At 33.0% G+C, this 18504-nt stretch overlaps 2 protein-coding genes and 1 non-coding gene across 3 annotated transcripts; 1 reads left to right on the top strand and 2 right to left on the bottom strand.

Moving 5' to 3' along the window:
- Positions 1–306: 306 nt before the first annotated feature.
- Positions 307–1655, bottom strand: LOC107904848 (expansin-A8-like). The gene is made up of 3 exons (NM_001326940.1): positions 1468–1655; positions 989–1301; positions 307–900 (listed from the first exon to the last, which is right to left on the bottom strand). Exons 1-3 carry the CDS (start codon positions 1607–1609, stop codon positions 597–599), a joined length of 759 nt encoding a protein of 252 aa, NP_001313869.1. The 5' UTR covers positions 1610–1655; the 3' UTR covers positions 307–596.
- A 1876-nt stretch (positions 1656–3531) lies between these two features.
- TRNAT-UGU (transfer RNA threonine (anticodon UGU)) lies at positions 3532–3603 on the top strand. Its single transcript has one exon. It is a non-coding gene; the product is annotated as a tRNA-Thr (tRNA).
- A 7103-nt stretch (positions 3604–10706) lies between these two features.
- Positions 10707–15239, bottom strand: LOC107904847 (transcription factor RF2b). The gene is made up of 4 exons (XM_016831351.2): positions 14206–15239; positions 12326–12458; positions 11887–11971; positions 10707–11515 (listed from the first exon to the last, which is right to left on the bottom strand). The coding sequence occupies exons 1-4, from the start codon at positions 14724–14726 to the stop codon at positions 11139–11141; spliced, it is 1116 nt and encodes a 371-aa protein (XP_016686840.1). The 5' UTR covers positions 14727–15239; the 3' UTR covers positions 10707–11138.
- Between the last annotated feature and the right edge of the window lie 3265 nt (positions 15240–18504).

The raw sequence follows: 18504 nt of genomic DNA on the forward strand, positions 1-18504 counted from the left end.
TGATATATTGCGCTAACAAGTTAGCAATATGCAAGTTATGGACAAATGAAGCTCTATGTTTAAGTATAATAAATTTGCCGTTCTGAGTACTTGTGAGAATGGTCTATGCGAAATTGATGTCCCAACAAAATCTGTTACAAAATAAGTTTTCTTTGTAGTTAAAAACATTGGCTTCTTGCAACAGGTAGCTTGACCATTTTGAAGTTTCTTTGTAGTTTGTATTGAGATGGGCTGCCAAAAGCAACCACCAAACTGGGATCTGTGATCAAAATCATACATATAAACTAACATAAGGCAACTTTAGAATTAAGTAAAGAAATCTTTTAAATATATATTTTGATTCGTTTCATGGCATGGCTATGATGAATTAGACAAAAGCCAAACAGATGAAAATATCCTTGATCATCATCAATCAAGTAAAGATATATGTATAGGCCTAGCGGGTGCCAATAAATCACCTCAGCAATTGACAGCCATATGGGGCCGGCTGAGCCTCTCCTTTACCCTAACTCTCCTTCTTATACCTTCCCCTATCTCAAACAATGGCTATTACATATACAAGCTTCCATTTAAAGACCCTTTACTGTCCTGAAACTCTAGAACTGATCGCCCTCAAATGTTTGTCCAAACTGCCAATTTCCCGGTGCCACGTTGTAGCTGGTCACAGTCCTTCCATCGCTTGTGGTGACTTGGAATGAAAGACTTTGACCGTTGAGGTAAGAGTTGCTCTGCCAGTTTTGGCCCCAGTTCCTCGACATTGATTGCCACCCTGTTTTGGAACCTTTGATTGATACTGAATGAACATCTCCAGCACCACCAACATTTGTAATGAGGACCAAGTTGAAGTAAGAGTGACCATTGATTGTAAACCTGATTCCTCCTTTCTTCATACAGGGGACTCTGTTTAGACCAACATGAATTTGTTATTCAGGCGAGAGCTCAAATCATTGTTTTAGTACATAATTAGTGAAGGTTTTGTAAGTTTTACCTTCTGAATGAAATGGGGACGATTCCAGCCCGGTACTGAGCAATTTGCAAGAAGGCTGGCTCAGCCAAGTCAAAGTGCTGTAGAGGAGGATTGCACCAGCCACCATTGTCATTGGACAAGGCCAAGTTAGGGGGGCAGAAGTTGGTTGCAGTGACGGTAATGGATCCAGGCAGGCACCATTTGGGGTCGCTGTCACACCTCATTTCATAACAAGAACCACAGCTGAGGCCATTGTTGAACAAAGCAGTGCTAAGTGCTGCAGTGTTGGTCCCATAACCTTGGCTATATAAGTTACCATATCCACAAGCGCCTCCTGAAATAGCAGCAAATAGAAAACTCTCAGATTAAGTAAACTTTTAATAAGTTATAGACCATTTAAAGTGACTAAGTCCAATAACGGAAAATACACAAAAGAACTTGAAACAGCAAGTTGCTTTAACTTCACGTTACCCCACACTACTTTTTTTAAGTTGACTTACCCATTGTGCCAGATGCATCACCGCCCCCATAAAATGTAGCATGGCCACCTTGCCATCCTCCCACATAATCACCAAAGGCGCCTCGCAAGCAAAAACCAAAGACGAAAAGCAGAAAAGTTGCAGAAACTGCTGATGTTGCCATTTTTGACAAATAGAAAGAGGCTAATCAAAAGGCTGGTGTGTGCTATGTTCGTGGTTGATGTTTGTGACATAAAAGGGCTGGAAAGAAAGGGGTTATATAGGAAACAAAAGGGCGGTTCGATGTGGACTTGAATAGAAAGAAGAGACAAGAAAGCAATTGTGATGTTAAAGAGAGAAAAGCAAGACCAAGAAACCGATTTTCGTATATTCGGGAGTCATTTACAACGATCAAACCCTGCACATGCAGATGTTCCAGTTAAGACTTAGGCCCCCACCTGCACATGCATTTTGATGTATCAACCCTTCCCTGACCACCCACTTGGTTTTATCTTAATCTCTTAACTGCTCTCCTTTAATACTACACCTTCCTTACGTGTAGTTCCATGGAATTTTCTCCTTAAATTCCCTGAAATCCCGCCAATCCCTCGGCTAGATCCGATTGCCTTTTTTTTTTTTGGGGGGGGGGGGGAGGGGTCTTTTTTGAGCTTTTATTTGGTACCAAGTAGTCATTTTAAACCATTTCGCTGTCAAACACATTGTAAAAATGCTGGTTGTGGTGAATTAAGGACGCCAACAATGTCTTTCAACCATTCAAATCAGTAACATAAGGACGACATGTGAATGTATTTTTCCTTTTGATGTTCTTGTAAGCATATACATATACATATGTGTACGTGTGTGTAATGAAATCAATAACTTTTTCTGTCAAAGCAATTGGCTGTTTAACGGGGAAAGCTGAGCATCTTGTATTTAAAAAACATCATGTTTCTTTTTTCTTTTTTTTTTTGTTACAGCAATGAACAGCTTGTTAGGTCAACTTTTGCTTAAGCTTAATCGGAAATACGTTGCTGAAAGCAACAATATATTTTAGTGTTAACGACACATGCGCATCGATCTATACATGGATAGCGACTATATTATCCATTAACCACTACATTATATTAATATGACTTCCAAAATCCTATTAATCAATCGTTAATGGATGATTGAAATCATCAGCGGACGTGGGGGGGAGGTGATGATTTTTTAAACATCAAGATTTTGTAGTTTTTCACAATGACTACTTGGTTCTTCGATGAATTATAATAAGAATAATAGGGTTATTTAGAGAAAGATTTGGTTTGATTAGAGATAGGGTGGAGCCTACCATGTTAGGAAGCACATGCAAGCTCCGGACTTCACGGTCCCTTCGCCCGGCATCCTTTTCATTTCAATTTCAGTGGTAATCCCATACTTATATGATAAGATAAATGAAAACATCCAAAATATAATGATATAAAGTAATATTATATATGAGATATCAACCACATGATGTTGATTAATGCTTTTGTTTGCTAATTTATTTTCTTTTTTTGAAAAAAACCAAAACAAAGGGAAGATTAAAGAATCAATTAGAATTGTGATCTGTTGTCAACCCACTAATTTCAAATTTGATTTCTATACAATCTTTATCCCAACCCCATTTCTACTTCTTTCTTGATAAAAACTTCCACCATTTTACAAAATTCTAATTTATATGAAAAAGTCAAGTTTTGTGGCTTTCAATTCCAAAACAAAAATTTGAAATTTAATTTTTATACTTTTTACTTCTTAAATTTCAAAATTCAAATCTAACTATTAAAACTGTTAAAATTATTTTATTAAATTCAAGTTCATTAGAAAGCGATTCTTTTTAGTTACATAGCTACTAAATGAGTTTTTTTTTATTATTATTTCAAAATATCATACTAATAAATTTAACAATGTTAGCAATTGCATCTAGAATTTAAAATCTGAAAAGTAGAGAGGTTAAATTCAAAATTTGTAAAGAGTATAGGAATCTATGCTATATTTTAACCTAATAATAAAAATATAAACATCCCACTATCTTATTGAGGTTTACAAATTGTAGAAATAAATTATGTTTGGAGCGGAGTCTCAAGAGCCCCTATAGCTCAGTGGTAGAGCGTCAGTCTTGTAAACTGAAGGTCTGTAGTTCGATCCTGCATGGGGGCATTGTCGTTTTTGTTGTTTTTTTTGTATCAGAGACGAATGGAAGAGGAATAATAAAAAGCTAGATTTGGATTTTTAATTAGAACAATGACGAAGATTTCTTCAATTAATCTTTATACAAATTGGTCCCTTTGCTTGGTTCAGATTTTCCCTCTCTTATTTCTCTTTATATCAGTAATGATTAAGATATGTGACCATAAAACTCTGCAGCCATATAGGAAAGCTTGAAATAAGATCCACAAAAAAGAAAGGTCATGTGGATTTATATCCAAATGTAGCTATCTTTGGTGCCAATGAGAGTGCCCTTCTCAAGGGATTGTCTCTCTTAGTCCCACTTCAAACAGACATCTTCAATGGTCATGGGACCAGTAACTCAATAGTCATTTTCCGACATCATCAACCACAAAAACAGACCCACTTGGGGGGCTGCCAAATTCCAACATAGATCAGTTCTAACTAAAATTTGTTCACCCCTCAGCCATGTGCATTTAATTGGAAGCTCACTTTGTAGGGCAGCTTCACCCCTTATAAGTTGGCAAGGTAGTTATGTTTTGATGACCAAAGCCTTGATTTTGTGTGCTACTGCAAAAATATGTTCCAGATCTTGATTACGTAAAACCCACTCTCTGAACGTAAAACCAAGGTTACATGTATTGACGTTCAACAACACTTCGATTCTTAATTCTATTTGTTAATCTTTTTAATAGGTTGAATAAACTACTTTTATTATAAGATTAGTTATGTCTGTTTTCGATAAGTGTTTACAAACTGTCTGATAAATGTGAGGCACACCTCACAAAATCATATCAACTTTCTATTGCCTAATATTCTTAAGTTTACATGGTATTAGAACTATCAACGCTCATACGAGCTTGATATATTTATTCACCCCATTACTTCTCTCATAGTCGTCGTTCTAAATGGCTTCTACCAATAATTTCGTTGTCAATATCGACACCACTAGTAGCCACACTATAGTTATACAATTTAACTCCGGTTTTCAACTACCCGTAAAATTAATTGATAATATCAAATTCTCAACGTAAAAATTATAATATTTAGTGTTCGTGCATGATTATGATCTTTGACCATCTCAATGGTTCTAAAGTAGCCCCTTGGTTGGCCTAACTTTTTAGGAACTATATCTCCACAACTGTTATCAGTCACCAAAAGCACCCCAACTGTACAACATGACACCATTGTCTTGGGCATCCCTATATTAATGTTTTAAATAAATCCTCTCTGACTTATTCAGCCAAGGAAAAATTGCATTTCTATAATTCTTGCTCAATCAATAAAGCTCATCACTTAAACTTTTTTAAGTAATTAGTTTGTTTATACACTCTTTACAATCTTATCCTTAATAGAGAATTATATTATTATATTTTTTGTTGGCTAATTTTCAGAATACATTTGGTTTTATACTCTTAAGACCCAAAATGACGTAAAAGATTTTTAATGGAAAAACATTATAATCCAAAAATATTTTCTTTTTCCACTGATGGTGAAAAATACGAAAGCCTTGATTTGAATCTTGTCTCTCAAGACATGAAGCACTTTGTAATACCTTTCTATACACCTCAAAGAGTAGCTTTTGCTCACCGTGGACATTGACACTAGGGGTGAGTATTTGATCGAATCGAATCGAAAATTTTCGAGTTAATCGAGTTTTCGAATCTCATTTTATCATCCTAACTTTATTTGAAGTTTTCTCGAATCGAGTCGAGTGAGATGGAATTCGAATCGAATCGAATCGAATATATTTGTTCGAGTTAAATTTTAAAAAATAATTTTGGGTACTTGTAACCATTGTCACCCATCGTAATAAAATTTGTCCACCTTAATCAAATTTTTATTAACTTTCATCACTTCATAATTTATTTATTAATTTTTTATATACTGGTTAGCTTCTTTGTTTGCTTAGTTGTTTCAATTATCTTCAGATTCTTGTCACTATTTATTTTAGAATTAAAAAATATATTAAATGTAAAAATATGATTTTTTAATAAAAGTTTTTTTAAAAATAAAATGATACCAATATAAAATTTTAACACGAATATTTTATGGCATAATTAATAATTCAATTTTAATATAAATATTCAATATGGCTAAACAATTTAATAATATAAATAATATAAAATGTGAAATTTAATTTAATAATATAAATAGTAGATATAAATAAAATTATTACTATTTATGTTTAGTGATTTTTTTTGGATATTTTGATTTTTTATTTGGGAGTAAAGGGTGAGAAGTAAAAGTTTAGGGGAAAAATAAAAAGTTTTGGGGAATAAAAGTTTGAGGGAAAGTAAATAGGGGGAGTAAAGTTTTGGAGGGAAAATATTAAAAAAAAAATTGGAGGGGAGAGGATTTGGGATAGATGGGAGGTGAGATTGGAAGGGAATAAAAGTTTTAGGGGAAAAGTGGGATGGAGTAAAAATTTTGGGGGAAAATAAAAGGTTTTGAGGGTTTTTGGGAGTAAAATTTTGAGAAAAAATAAATGGGAGAGTAAAATTTTGGTGGGAAATGGATTTTGGGTAGGTTGGGGGGGTTGGGGGAGGGGAGTAAAAGTTTGGGGGGAAAGTGGGAAGGAGTAAAAGTTTTAAGGGAAAAGTAAAAAGGTTTGGGAGTTTGGGGTAAAAATGTAAAAATGTAAAAATTGGAGGGGGAGGATTTGGGATAGATGGGAGGTGAGATTGGAAGGGAATAAAAGTTTTAGGGGAAAAGTGGGATGGAGTAAAAATTTTGGGGGAAAATAAAAGGTTTTGAGGGTTTTTAGGAGTAAAATTTTGAGAAAAAATAAATGGGAGAGTAAAATTTTGGTGGGAAATGGATTTTGGGTAGATTGGGGGGATTGGGAGGGGAGGGGAGTAAAAGTTTTGGGGGGAAAGTGGGAAGGAGTAAAAGTTTTGAGGGAAAAGTAAAAAGGTTTGGGAGTTTGGGGTAAAAATGTAAAATATTATAGTTTGATATTCGAATTATTCGAATTATTCGAGTTATTCGAATTCGAAAACTCAACTTGATTCGAACTCGAAATTCGAAAAAAAAATTCAAGTTGATTCGAATAACTCGATTAGTTTAACTTGAAATTCGAATTATTTTTCGATTTTTTCGAGTCGAATCGAGTTTTGTTCACCCCTAATTGACATATAGTGAAAATAGCTAGAACTCTATTACATGAAGCCTTCCTCATGGTCTTTTGCCTGTCAACAAATATCTTAACTACATGTCATGAATACAACTATTCATAGGTCGGGTCATCCGTTTAGACTTAAAAATTCATCGATAAAATTGGAGGGTTTGAACAAAAATACAAAATCCGAAAAAATGGGCTTAAGTAATATTTAAGGCTCGTTTTTTATATGGGCGAAACTTTGGGCAAGATTTTTTCCCAAGCTCGACTTGTATATATTATGTTATAGAAAATATTATATCGATTATATATGTTAAATAATAATTATATATTTATATTTATATTTATATTAAATCACTAACCCAAAAACAATTAAACTCTTTACCTAAAACCTAAAAAAAATTTACCCAACTAAATAATTCAACCCAAAATATAAAATTTTAAAAATTATATTTAATACAATAAAATATTTATTATATTTGTTTGTGTTTTTTAATATAAATATTTTTAATGTCTTAGAAAATTTTTATGTTAGCCTTTTTTTTAATGCATTTAGTGTATTATATTTTTTAAAAAATTATTTTTAAATAAAAACTAATCTTAAATATGAACAGTCTGGGCTAGGCTCAGGTTTACCTTTCTCAAATTGGGTTGGATTTGGACAAAAAAGTAAACACATTTTTTAGGTCAAATTAGAATCAAACTTCTAGGTACCTTACATAAACCCAACCCGACTCATAATCACCTATGGCTAAAGAAGTTTGCTACCCTTGGCTATAGACATATGCTGATAAGTAAACTAGATCTCAAGTCTAAACCATGTGTCTTTGTGGGTTTCTCTACCATTCATCACTGCCATCAATGCTATGATCAAATTTCCTCGAAAGCATATTTGTCCAATGATGTATATTTCTTTTGAAACAGTCTTCCCTTTTCAAAATTTATTAGTCCATATGAAACAAAACTTTAAATCTTAACATGGGATATGCCCACGTCTAATTCTTCCTCAAATACAAATATTACCCCTTCAATACCAACTCTTGAATTACCCTTGCCTAGTTTAGTTCAAGCATCTCAAGTCCCATCTCCATAAAATCAACAACAAACACCCTTAGAGACATTTATTCTGTGAACCTAGTAGAGGTGAGGACATTCATTATGACTCTCAAATTTGCCAAGGGTGGAGGCTATTTTGATGTCATGATCGAGGGCAACTCCATGACTGTGATCAACAAGTTCCATTTGAAAAGCACAAACCTATATTTTTTTGGTGTGCGCCTTTTGGAGGCTGATAGCATTATTAGTTCATTTACTTCTATTTCTTTTTCATATGTTAATCGTATTGATAATTCTGTTGTACATCATTTGGCTAGTTGGGCCTGTAGTTATATGAATGTTTTGCATTTCGATTTTAATTATTTGAATTTCATTCATTATTTTGTAATGTATAATGCAATAAATATTTAATAAATTATCTTTTTACCCTAAAAACAATAACAAACAGCCCCTCCTCATTCACAGGTCACTCAACGATGCCACCCTCACCTACTCCAATGGATCTTGCATAGGTACATCCTCTTCACCTACTACATTCTCTCTTGGCAATCATGCTACTTGGAACCAAAACCTCTCACCCATCAGAATCCAACCCATCCAAGCTTCACAACATCAAAAACTCAATCGGTTCCTTATTATTTATTCGTCGAATGCCACGACAGAATCAATCCACCACCAATGTCCCTAACAATACCTCTCAAAACCCAACTCTTCCGACTCCAATAATAGCCCTTAGCTAACATCTACCTCACCCTCTACTAACTATACTAGGACCACCACAACTAACACTAACATCTCCCATTGAACCAAATCCGTCAGTCATTAAATCGAATGATAACCTGTTCCCAAAATAACATTCACAAGACATTTTTTTTATCTCATGGCTCTTCTTCATCCAAACAACACTCCTCAAGCCTTTGCCCAAGCCAACAAACACTCTAAGTGACAAAATGCAATGAAAGTTGAGTTTGATGCATTGCAACAGAACTAGACTTGGGGATTAGCTTCTAATGACCCTATGAAGAATATTGTGCGGAAAAAATGATTGTTTAGAAAAAGAAAAAAAAAAGTAGATGAACTCATCAATTGATCTAAGGCTCGTCTTGTTGCAAAAGGGTTCACTCAGTGACCTAGAGTGGATTTTCATGCAATATTCAATTCAGTAGTTAATTCAACACAACTGGGTATTACGTAAACTCAGCGCCAACAATGCCTTCTTGCAAGACAGCTAGAAAAAAGAGGTATATATGTCTTAACCTCACATTTATCATATTTGCAAGTTATGCAAAGCTATTTATGGACCGAAACATACGCCATTGGCTTAACTCTCAACTATCTACAATCGTGGTTTTGTGAAATCAGATCTGACCTATCTCTATTCATATCCATTCAACCTCAAGCAATAGTCTACCTACTTGTCTATGTTGACGACATCATCATCACAGGCTATAAGCCATCTTTCATAAACAACGTTATGTCCTCACTTGCTACAAGGTTTTCAATTGAAGACCTTAGTTTATTGACTTACTTTTGAGTATTGAGGTTCTCAGACAACCTAATAGTTTCGTTTCTCTCAAACAAACTATATCAAGGAGCTACTAGCTGAAGAAAACATGGAAAATTGCTACCTGTCCAAGACGCCCATGAGCAACACCAAGATTTTTTGCACTATTGATGGTGCACTACCAATCAATGCAACCCATTTTCGTCATGTAATAGGTAAACTTCAATACCTATCCTTAACATGACTTGACATCAGTTTCTCTATCAACAAACTTTCTGAATATATGCATGCACCCTCTTAGTCACATTGGAAGGCAACTAAAAGGATACTTAGATACCTTCGTGGTACCTCTCATTATGGCTTCTATATCATTTGAAGCGACTTCAGTATATATGTATATATATTCTGATGCTGAATGGGTAGACGATATTATAACCATAGCTCAACCTCCAGCTACATTATATTCTTTGGCCTTGACTCAATTGCTTGGTCATCTAAGAAGCCACATATTGTTGCTCACTCTTGAACTGAAGCAGAGTATCGTTTTGTTGCCAATGTTGTCATTGAAACTACTTGGGTTAAAAACCTATTGTTAGAACTTCACACCCCGCTAAAGAAATCTTCAGCAGTCTACTGTGATCATGTTGGAGTTACTTAATGTGAAAGTCCTATCATTTGCAACTGCATGAAACATATTGTTGTGGACTCGCACTTCGTTCGCAGTATGGTCTTTGCATGAATAGATTAATGTTATCCATGTTCACGCTACGGATGTGGATGCATTGACCAGGCCACTAGGGAAAACAACATTTGATCGTCCTCTATTCAAACTAGGCGTCGTTGCACATTGCCTACGTTAAGACGGGCATATTGGCGATGAACAAGTCTTTGGTTATTACTTGATTTTTGGGTTTCTTTGACCATTTCTTTAGCTTTTGTTTTCTATTTGTTAGTCTTTTTAAGCTGTTTTTGCTTGATTAAATTAGCTGTCATAGGAGAGTATCATGAAACCTGTTAATAGTTTGTTACCACTGCAGTGTGTAATTAAAAAACTCTCCGGTGAATGATATCATATCAGCTTTCTATTGTCCATTATTGAATTTACAACATGAAGCGTTTTTTTTCTCATTCACAAACTCCAGAACTTTATCTATGTTGCTCTGGCATGAATATGGGGATTTGACCCTCTCCAAAAACCCTCTAAATACATAGAAAACTTTAAATGATTTGAATATACACGTGTTGGGTACAAATCCAAATCTGAAATTCACACCCGAATTTGAGTTATGTACATGAGTGAACATTTGAGTTATGCACAAAAGCATTAAACTGGATGCGAGTCATTTCTTAGGAGTCTCCTTGCACTAGTTTAATCTGAGCTACACATGACTCTAAAATCATAAAGGTTAATAGTAAACTCAAAGGAACAACAATCAGATAACCATATACAGTTACAGTTGCACGCACATCCTTTTGGAAAGGAGAGTGAGTGAACGACTGAAACAAATAAAAACAACTTAAAAGAAATTCAGCAGCAATACAACTTTAAAACAATTCTTAACAGACAATACAATGGAAGCCACCAGCAATGTAGCATTAATCTACTCCTAAGGATCAAACCTCTATTCCCACAACATTGCTCCAAAAAAAAAAAAAGAATCTGAATTCCATGAAAAAAAGAATCTAGAACATCTAATGACCTAGCAAAGCTACAGAAAAACTAAAATTCCAATCACATTAAAAGAATCGACTCCAAACAAATAGTACCTTTTGATGTCAATAAGGTCAGTCTATGAACAATCCAACAAAGAGAGCAGAGCAAGGTGTAGACCAGCAAAACTTGTATTATAATGTTCCACTGCTTTCATCGGCAGAAATTGAGGGGCTTTCAGATTTCACTAAGTGGGAACTCCTGCTGCTGATATCAAGCCCCTGCAATCGACCAAGAGGATCCTGTTGCATAAGACCAGCAAAGGCTTGTGAGTTTGAGGAAGTTACCACGGATTGATTAGGTGTCAACATGTTAGATCGCAAGGGATGAAATGGTGGCATTTGTATATTCTGCGTGCCAACTTGCATATGCTCTGGCTGGGGAGGAAAGAAAGAAGACTGGTTATATGGCATACAGTGCATTCCCAAATTAAAGGTATCTGTGGATGTTGTTATTTCTCCAGTAGCAATCTTGAGCCTCTCTACTTCCTTCTTCAGCGCTTCATTTAGAGCTGTAGCCAGAAATGGACAACAAGAAAACCATATACAGTTAACAACTCTCTACAATATTTTTTATAAATGAAATACCAGGGACATGATAGAACCATGTCTAGATACCTACATGAAAATGGACAATCACTAATGGTGCCTAAAGCTTGAGCTCTAAAATTAATGTCTAGAACACTATTTAAAATGCACGCCCCGGGTTTTGACTACTCTGGTGCCAGCTTGTTTTGTTTCTTATCAATATCATTTAGATGTAAAAAAAAATGCTCAACTTGTGAAGAAAATAAACATGTCCATGGACAAGTGAGTGTACACTAATGAGAGCATCCCATATTGGAATAAATTTGGTCACTAAAATAGTCTGGACAGAGCGTACCATCACGTAGCTGAGCCTGTTGCTCCATAGCTTGTAGCCGAAGCTTAAGCTCAGTGTTCTCAGTAGTTAAGCCTGTTGTATCTCTCTAGAAAGAACACAAGAATTAAGACTATTAACATTCAGGTAATAATCAATATAGAAGCATTAAATCAACATAAAACAGAACGCATCAAAACTAGTGGAAAATCCAGAAAAATAAGATGCCTTTATTGAGTTAGAAGCATATGCAACTACATCCACAGAAAAAGAGGGCTCTCAATTGCAAAAAGAATTAAAGCCTCCAGCTGCAAAAAGCTATTGATTTATTAGAAAGTAGAATTGTCAAATTTTAATTGTTTAATTTGTAGATACGACATTCTCATAAAAAGGAATGGAAATAATCACCACAACAAACAATCTCATAAGTTATGTAACTAGACAGGTATGCATATTTTAGAACCTGGAATAGAGTTAATTGTGCAGAAAGAGTAGTTGCTTCTGTTTGAAGTGTTTGAACTTTTCTCTCCAGTTCAGATATATACCGGGCCTTCCTCTCTTTAGAGCGAGCAGCTGACTGCCGATTTGCAATGATCCTACACAAATTATGTACTTTCTTAGCAAAACTTAAACGAAAACACAAATCTGACCATATAATGAGTTTATCAAATCTATGAGAGAAAATTTTGCACTAAGTTTTCAGGAGTGTTGAGCAAAGAGATGAGAACAGCTCTAGCTCATCCACCTCACCCAATGCTCATGCATTTAAGGCAAGGTACACCTTGTCAGTATTTTATAACTTACAGGATTAGAGTTTAGAAGCTCTCAAACACTAGAAAATAGTGAATGGAAAAAGGTTAAAACATCCCAAATGTAGAAATCCGTTCGCACATGACATAACCCAACCCATTATTGTAAGTTCCGAAGTCTGGAAAGACAGCTCCTTTGCACAAAAAGTTGAACTTAAATGAAACCAACAGTATTCAAATGTGCGAGATATAGAAACATTCAAATTATGATTTCAATGAAATCCATAACGTTCAATAAGTCATTTTATTGATGTTTAAGTGAAGTTCACCATATTTAGTTAATCTAATGATAGTTGCATCTTTGTACTGCATAGAATATGGTCACAGGACCAGACTTCAAAATTAACACTTTCATAAAGGCAGGGTGTGCCATGATAAATAGGTAAATATTACAAAACAGATTATCAAACTTTAAAGAGAGAAGGATAAAACTATTACGCAAAAAAAAAAATCCTATAGAAGGAGATAGAGTGACAAGGTCAATAAGTTTACAATCAGGAATAACTCTATCAGATTAATTGAAGCTAAACTATGCTAGTATTTATGGAGAAAATGTTCAATGAGACTGACATAAAATATGACCTACCCATGACTATACCATTACAGCATTAGATAGTGAAACAGCCCATATATATGTTGAGATTCCCCTAGACAAGCAAAAGATATACTTGGCGATAGATTATGCAATACAAGATTTGATTTGCTATTAGAATTATATTAGTTGAATTTGGCACTTCTGACTACAGTATTTCGTTAAGCATTTATGCCATCTCCGAATCATAGTACAAAACAAATCATGAAAAAAAATATATATATATATAAGAAAAACATATTGGACTGTCCAACAAAAGAAGCCAAACACACAACACAAATAATCCCTAAAAAAGCATGCATAAAAAGAAACCTTGTAATTCACATGAATTTGGTTCGTAAAAATACATTAAGGCCTAAAATAATGAGAATCCCATTAATCAAAGGGTGAGAAAGGTCAACCGAAGCATTACTTGTCAAAAATGATAGCCAAAACCATAAGTCCAAAGAACGCATGAAACAAGAACATTAGCTAAGAACCATTCATGATCCATATATATAAACCCATACTCTCCAAATTCTCAAATGCATACCTTCCAACTCTCAATTTCTTTCAAATTCTAACCTCCCCATAATTTTTTTTCACGTTCCAACTATTTAAAATCCTTGCTTCGGGTTCCTAGTAAACTCCATTCAGAAGCACCCAAAACATAAGGGGGAAAAAGTAAACTTCATCATTAAGATAATAAATAAATAAAAAAAACACTTCTATAAAACAATCATAATGCCCATGAAAAGAAAAGGAAAAAAACCAACCAAAGAAGAAAAAAAACTCGTATAAACAAAAAATATAATTTCTTTAAACAACGAAAAGATTTACTTCTTCTAAAAAAGTTCCAAACTTGCAACTTCCTACTGCAATTTGAAAAGTACCCCAGCTCAAACTCACTTTAAAAAGGCTCAAAAAAATAGTTTGATGGAAAAAGGAAATAATTCCACAAACCTTTTGGCTCTCTTTGGGTCAATAGTCCACAATTCAGCAAGCTTATCAGGTGACATAGCTTTCTTAGCTTCAATCGACTCCATTAACGAGCACCCATCAATCGAATTACTATACCTATGCCTTCCTTTCCCTCCTCCATTATTCTTCTCTCCCTTCCCCGACACGCCACTCATTTCCTCTCCCTCCGGGTTCCGACCCGAACCACCACTGGAAGACCCGGCAGCCCCTCCTCCATCTTCCGACCCCTTGGATGATCCACCCAGCTTCTCAATATCCACGTAAGTGCAAAACAAGTCGTCTTCGGATCCTAACCCTTCGAAGGGGTCGGAGACGAGATCCAAGTCGTCAGGGATCCGAAACTGGACTTCGGAATGGGCTCGCCTGTGATAAGAGCCTCGAAATGAGGTTGGGTTGGGGAAGGAGGGCGTGGTTTGAGTGGTGGAGGATGATGCATTGGAGGGGAATGGTCGATCGGGGTTGGGGTCTAGACTTGGCGGGTCCTGCATTTTTGGTGTTCCCATTTTAGATTTCAGATCTCAGAGGAGAAACGTGAGAGGAAAATATCGCTGACTGTTGAAATCTTTTCCTCTTCAGCTTTCTTCTTTCGGTCTCTGCCCCAAAGAAAACATTAAAGAATGTCTCTAAAACGATGGGAATTCGCAAATTATATGATTGTTTACATTTGAATTATATAAAATAACCAACAAAAATCGATTTTATTCCCTTTAACTCCATTTGGTTTAAATATTACATCCTTACAATTGAAGTTAAGTAAGTTGTCATTATTATATATAAGAAAAATGTCCCTAACTTTTAATTTTAATCACTCAATTCCCCTTCTCCATTCACTCTTAATTTACCAATAACATATATTTGATACTACACTCCCAACATCAACTTTAAAATTTCATTACAAAATAAATAAAGATGATCAAACCAAACATGTATAGCATAATTTGTTTTCCGGCCAAATGGTTTCTTGGTATGGTTTCCTTATATGCTTTCCTCCTTCAAAGGTATTCTCAATTCAGGTGAGTTCACAAACATTCTTAGTATTATAGTGATAATAATACGACGAAAACTGCACAGGTATGTCATAAATTGGATGATCTATTAATCAAAAAAACATAAATTGAATTGTGTTATTGTCATGTTCATCATCTTCAACTTACTTTCGAAACGAGGATCATCAGCAAAAATAAAATAGACAAAAGAACATGGACTTACTTTATTCATGGTCAAATGAAGAGAAGAAAAGAATCATACAGTGGAAAGTTGTGTAACTGGATAATGGGGTTTTAAGCTCTCTCTCTTTTTTTCGAGAAAACTTTTCAAAACTTTTTTATAATTTTAATTATATTTTTAAAAAATTATTTTTATAATTTTAAGAAATAAATCAATTATGGATTTTCATATTTTTTTTAGATTTTTTTTTTGCTGTTAAAAAGATTCTAAAAAGTAACAAATTGATATTTTAGTTATAGTTTAAGGACCAAATTAATTATTAAGCCTACGAGAAAATATGTCATGTCATCGATCTATTAGTGTTCATTTCTTTTCATAGTTAAATGATCAAAATAAAAATATACTAATAATTGAATGACTAATACTGTAACTTACCCAAATATATTTGAAGAACAATGACTTAACGGTCTATGTTGACATCCGCTAACAAGTTAACGAATGAGTGATTTAAATAATCAATTTCGAATAGTTGAGTGGCCAACTTGTAACATTTTATAATTAATATATACTTATCTATTATTACAATGCACAAATGAACACATTAATGTTTGAAATATGTTCAAAGGTAGACCAAAATATGATGTGATAAAACTAAAGTCTCAAAGGTTTAAGACATCAACTTGTACATGAATCATCTATACCATAATTAAAACATTCTAATTGAATCAATGTCTTATATTCAGTACAGAAAATTTTATATAAATTTAATAAAGTAAAATTTAAACTTAAACCATTATAATTTTTATACTTTAATTAAAGCTATATTTGGGTTTATATTTTTTATAAATTTGTAATAAATAATTTATTTTTCACATAATTTGTTCATTATCGATAACTTGTGGGCGAAATGAAATTTTTTTTTGTTAAAAATATCTTGAAGATCTCTATATAATAGAGATTGGATCAATTTAATCTTCATATTATTAAAGAGAATTAAAGAAGTTCAGATCATATAGTGTTAACATTTATTATATTATAAAATGTCTTGAAAATCTTTTTTCTCAATTACAGTTTAATTCTAAACAAAAGATTTCATTTACAGAACTATAAAAATTTTAAAAATATTAATTTTGTTAAATAATAAATGATATTTTAAAGACAATAGATTTTAATTTTATTTCAATTTAATTTAGTTTGAATCTTTTTTAATAGTATAAGAAGCAAAATAATCTATTTAAGTCCTTCGCCCGTCATTTTTATACGTACAATGTTGATTGCTTCTGCTTAGCTTTTACCTAAAAAAGCTGTCGACATTATTGTGAAAATGTAGAGGGGGCATAAACCCATGCTAAACAAAGGTTTAGAGTGGAATTTGACATGTGGACCTCTTGATTTTCTTTGTAGGTCATTGCCCACGTGATCTCCATGTGCCTCACTCGTTTCTTTCATATCCATCGTAGCTTTGGTTGTTCTTTTGGACCATTCTCAGCAACTACTGCAACTTCACCTTCATGATTTCATGGAAATATAAGCCTCATATCTTATATATGAAGAAGAGATTCATATCATACCCTTCTAGGGTTTTTAACAAAATAATGCTTTAAAGGTTTTCTTTAAAAACTTAAGTAATTCATAATTACTTAAAATATAAATAAGTTACGGGAAAGTTTTCAAGAAATTAAATAATTACTTAAACTATGAAACCATTTCTTAAAACATAAGTAATTCATAGTATATAAAAGAATTACTTAAAAATACGAGGTTTTTAAAAAAAATTAAGTCACTTTTAAAACATAAAAGAAGTACGTAAAAATATTTTTTTCCAGTATGGTGTTTGTATTTAGCAAAAGTTATACATTTAATATCTAGAAGTAATGGTGTCAACTTTTTAATATTTAATTGTGAAAATTCATAATTAACTAATAATATTTACAAATAACTTTCATTAAATTAACCCAAAAAACAACAACCACCATACTAAATTTAATAAATTGAAAAGTCAAACCTAATAATATTAACCATTAAAATTTCATAAAATCATTATCTTTGAATATAAAAAGTTAAATATTGAATGTTAATATTGTTACCTTTACATAAAAAAATATATAACTGGCATTAAATGCATATACATTTTAAATAAAAAATATCACATTAAAAAATTATCAAAATTATTAAATCTTATGTAATTTATAATACAGAAAAATATAAGCCGGTAAAAGGCTAAAACACCCGGAATTCACTTGAGATTTTGGTGCTTATAAAAGTCATAATCGGTGTCATCAGTTTGATATACCACTTGCAATCTCTTTCCAGGGCAAATTTTATGTATAACATCGTTACAGCATGTTATTTTGACTGCAAGCGAAGAATTTCTAATTATTTTAGATAGGGCTAACCCTTCGATCAAATTGAATGAAAATATTTTAAATTAATTGAGTTGATAGTTTTATTTTATCATCTTAATTTGATTTGATTTTTTTTTCAAATCAAATTGAGAAAAATGAAATCTAAGTCTAATCAAATGAAATTATTTGAGTTAAGTTAAAAAATAAAACATGTCAAACTAAAATCTTATTACAATATAACTAACTTCATGTTAGAGCACGTAAATTTGAAATCATATATATTTGAAAATTCTTCCAAAGCAAAATAAGAGAAAAAATAAGATACTTCACTATGATAATCTTGAATCATTAATTTACTTATTTAGATTCTAAAATTATCATATTAGAATTTTTAAAATTTTTCTTATATATTCTTTAGAATTTTTTTAGAATTATTCTTGTGTAGCTTTAGCTTTCTTAGGTTTTCTCTTAGTTTTCTCTTCTAATTTTCAAGGGTTTTCTTTTTTCTTCATTTTCCATAGTTGCACAAGTTATTTTTTTTCTGCATTTTCTTCTTGCTCTTAGTGTTCTTGTAGTTAGTTAAGTTAGTTAACACTGTAACTTAGATTTATTTGCACCTTTTACTTTGGTTGTAATGACATTTTCAATTTTAGTTTAATGCATTTCAGTTTCTTTTTTTACATTAATGTGTTAAAGCTTGCTCATTTTATGTTTCTTGCTTTAGACTTTCATGTAATATGCTTCTCCTTAGATTTCCTTTAAGTTCTCT

This window comes from Gossypium hirsutum, chromosome D05, assembly GCF_007990345.1.
Source record: "Gossypium hirsutum isolate 1008001.06 chromosome D05, Gossypium_hirsutum_v2.1, whole genome shotgun sequence".
Classification (NCBI taxonomy): Eukaryota; Viridiplantae; Streptophyta; class Magnoliopsida; order Malvales; family Malvaceae; genus Gossypium; species Gossypium hirsutum.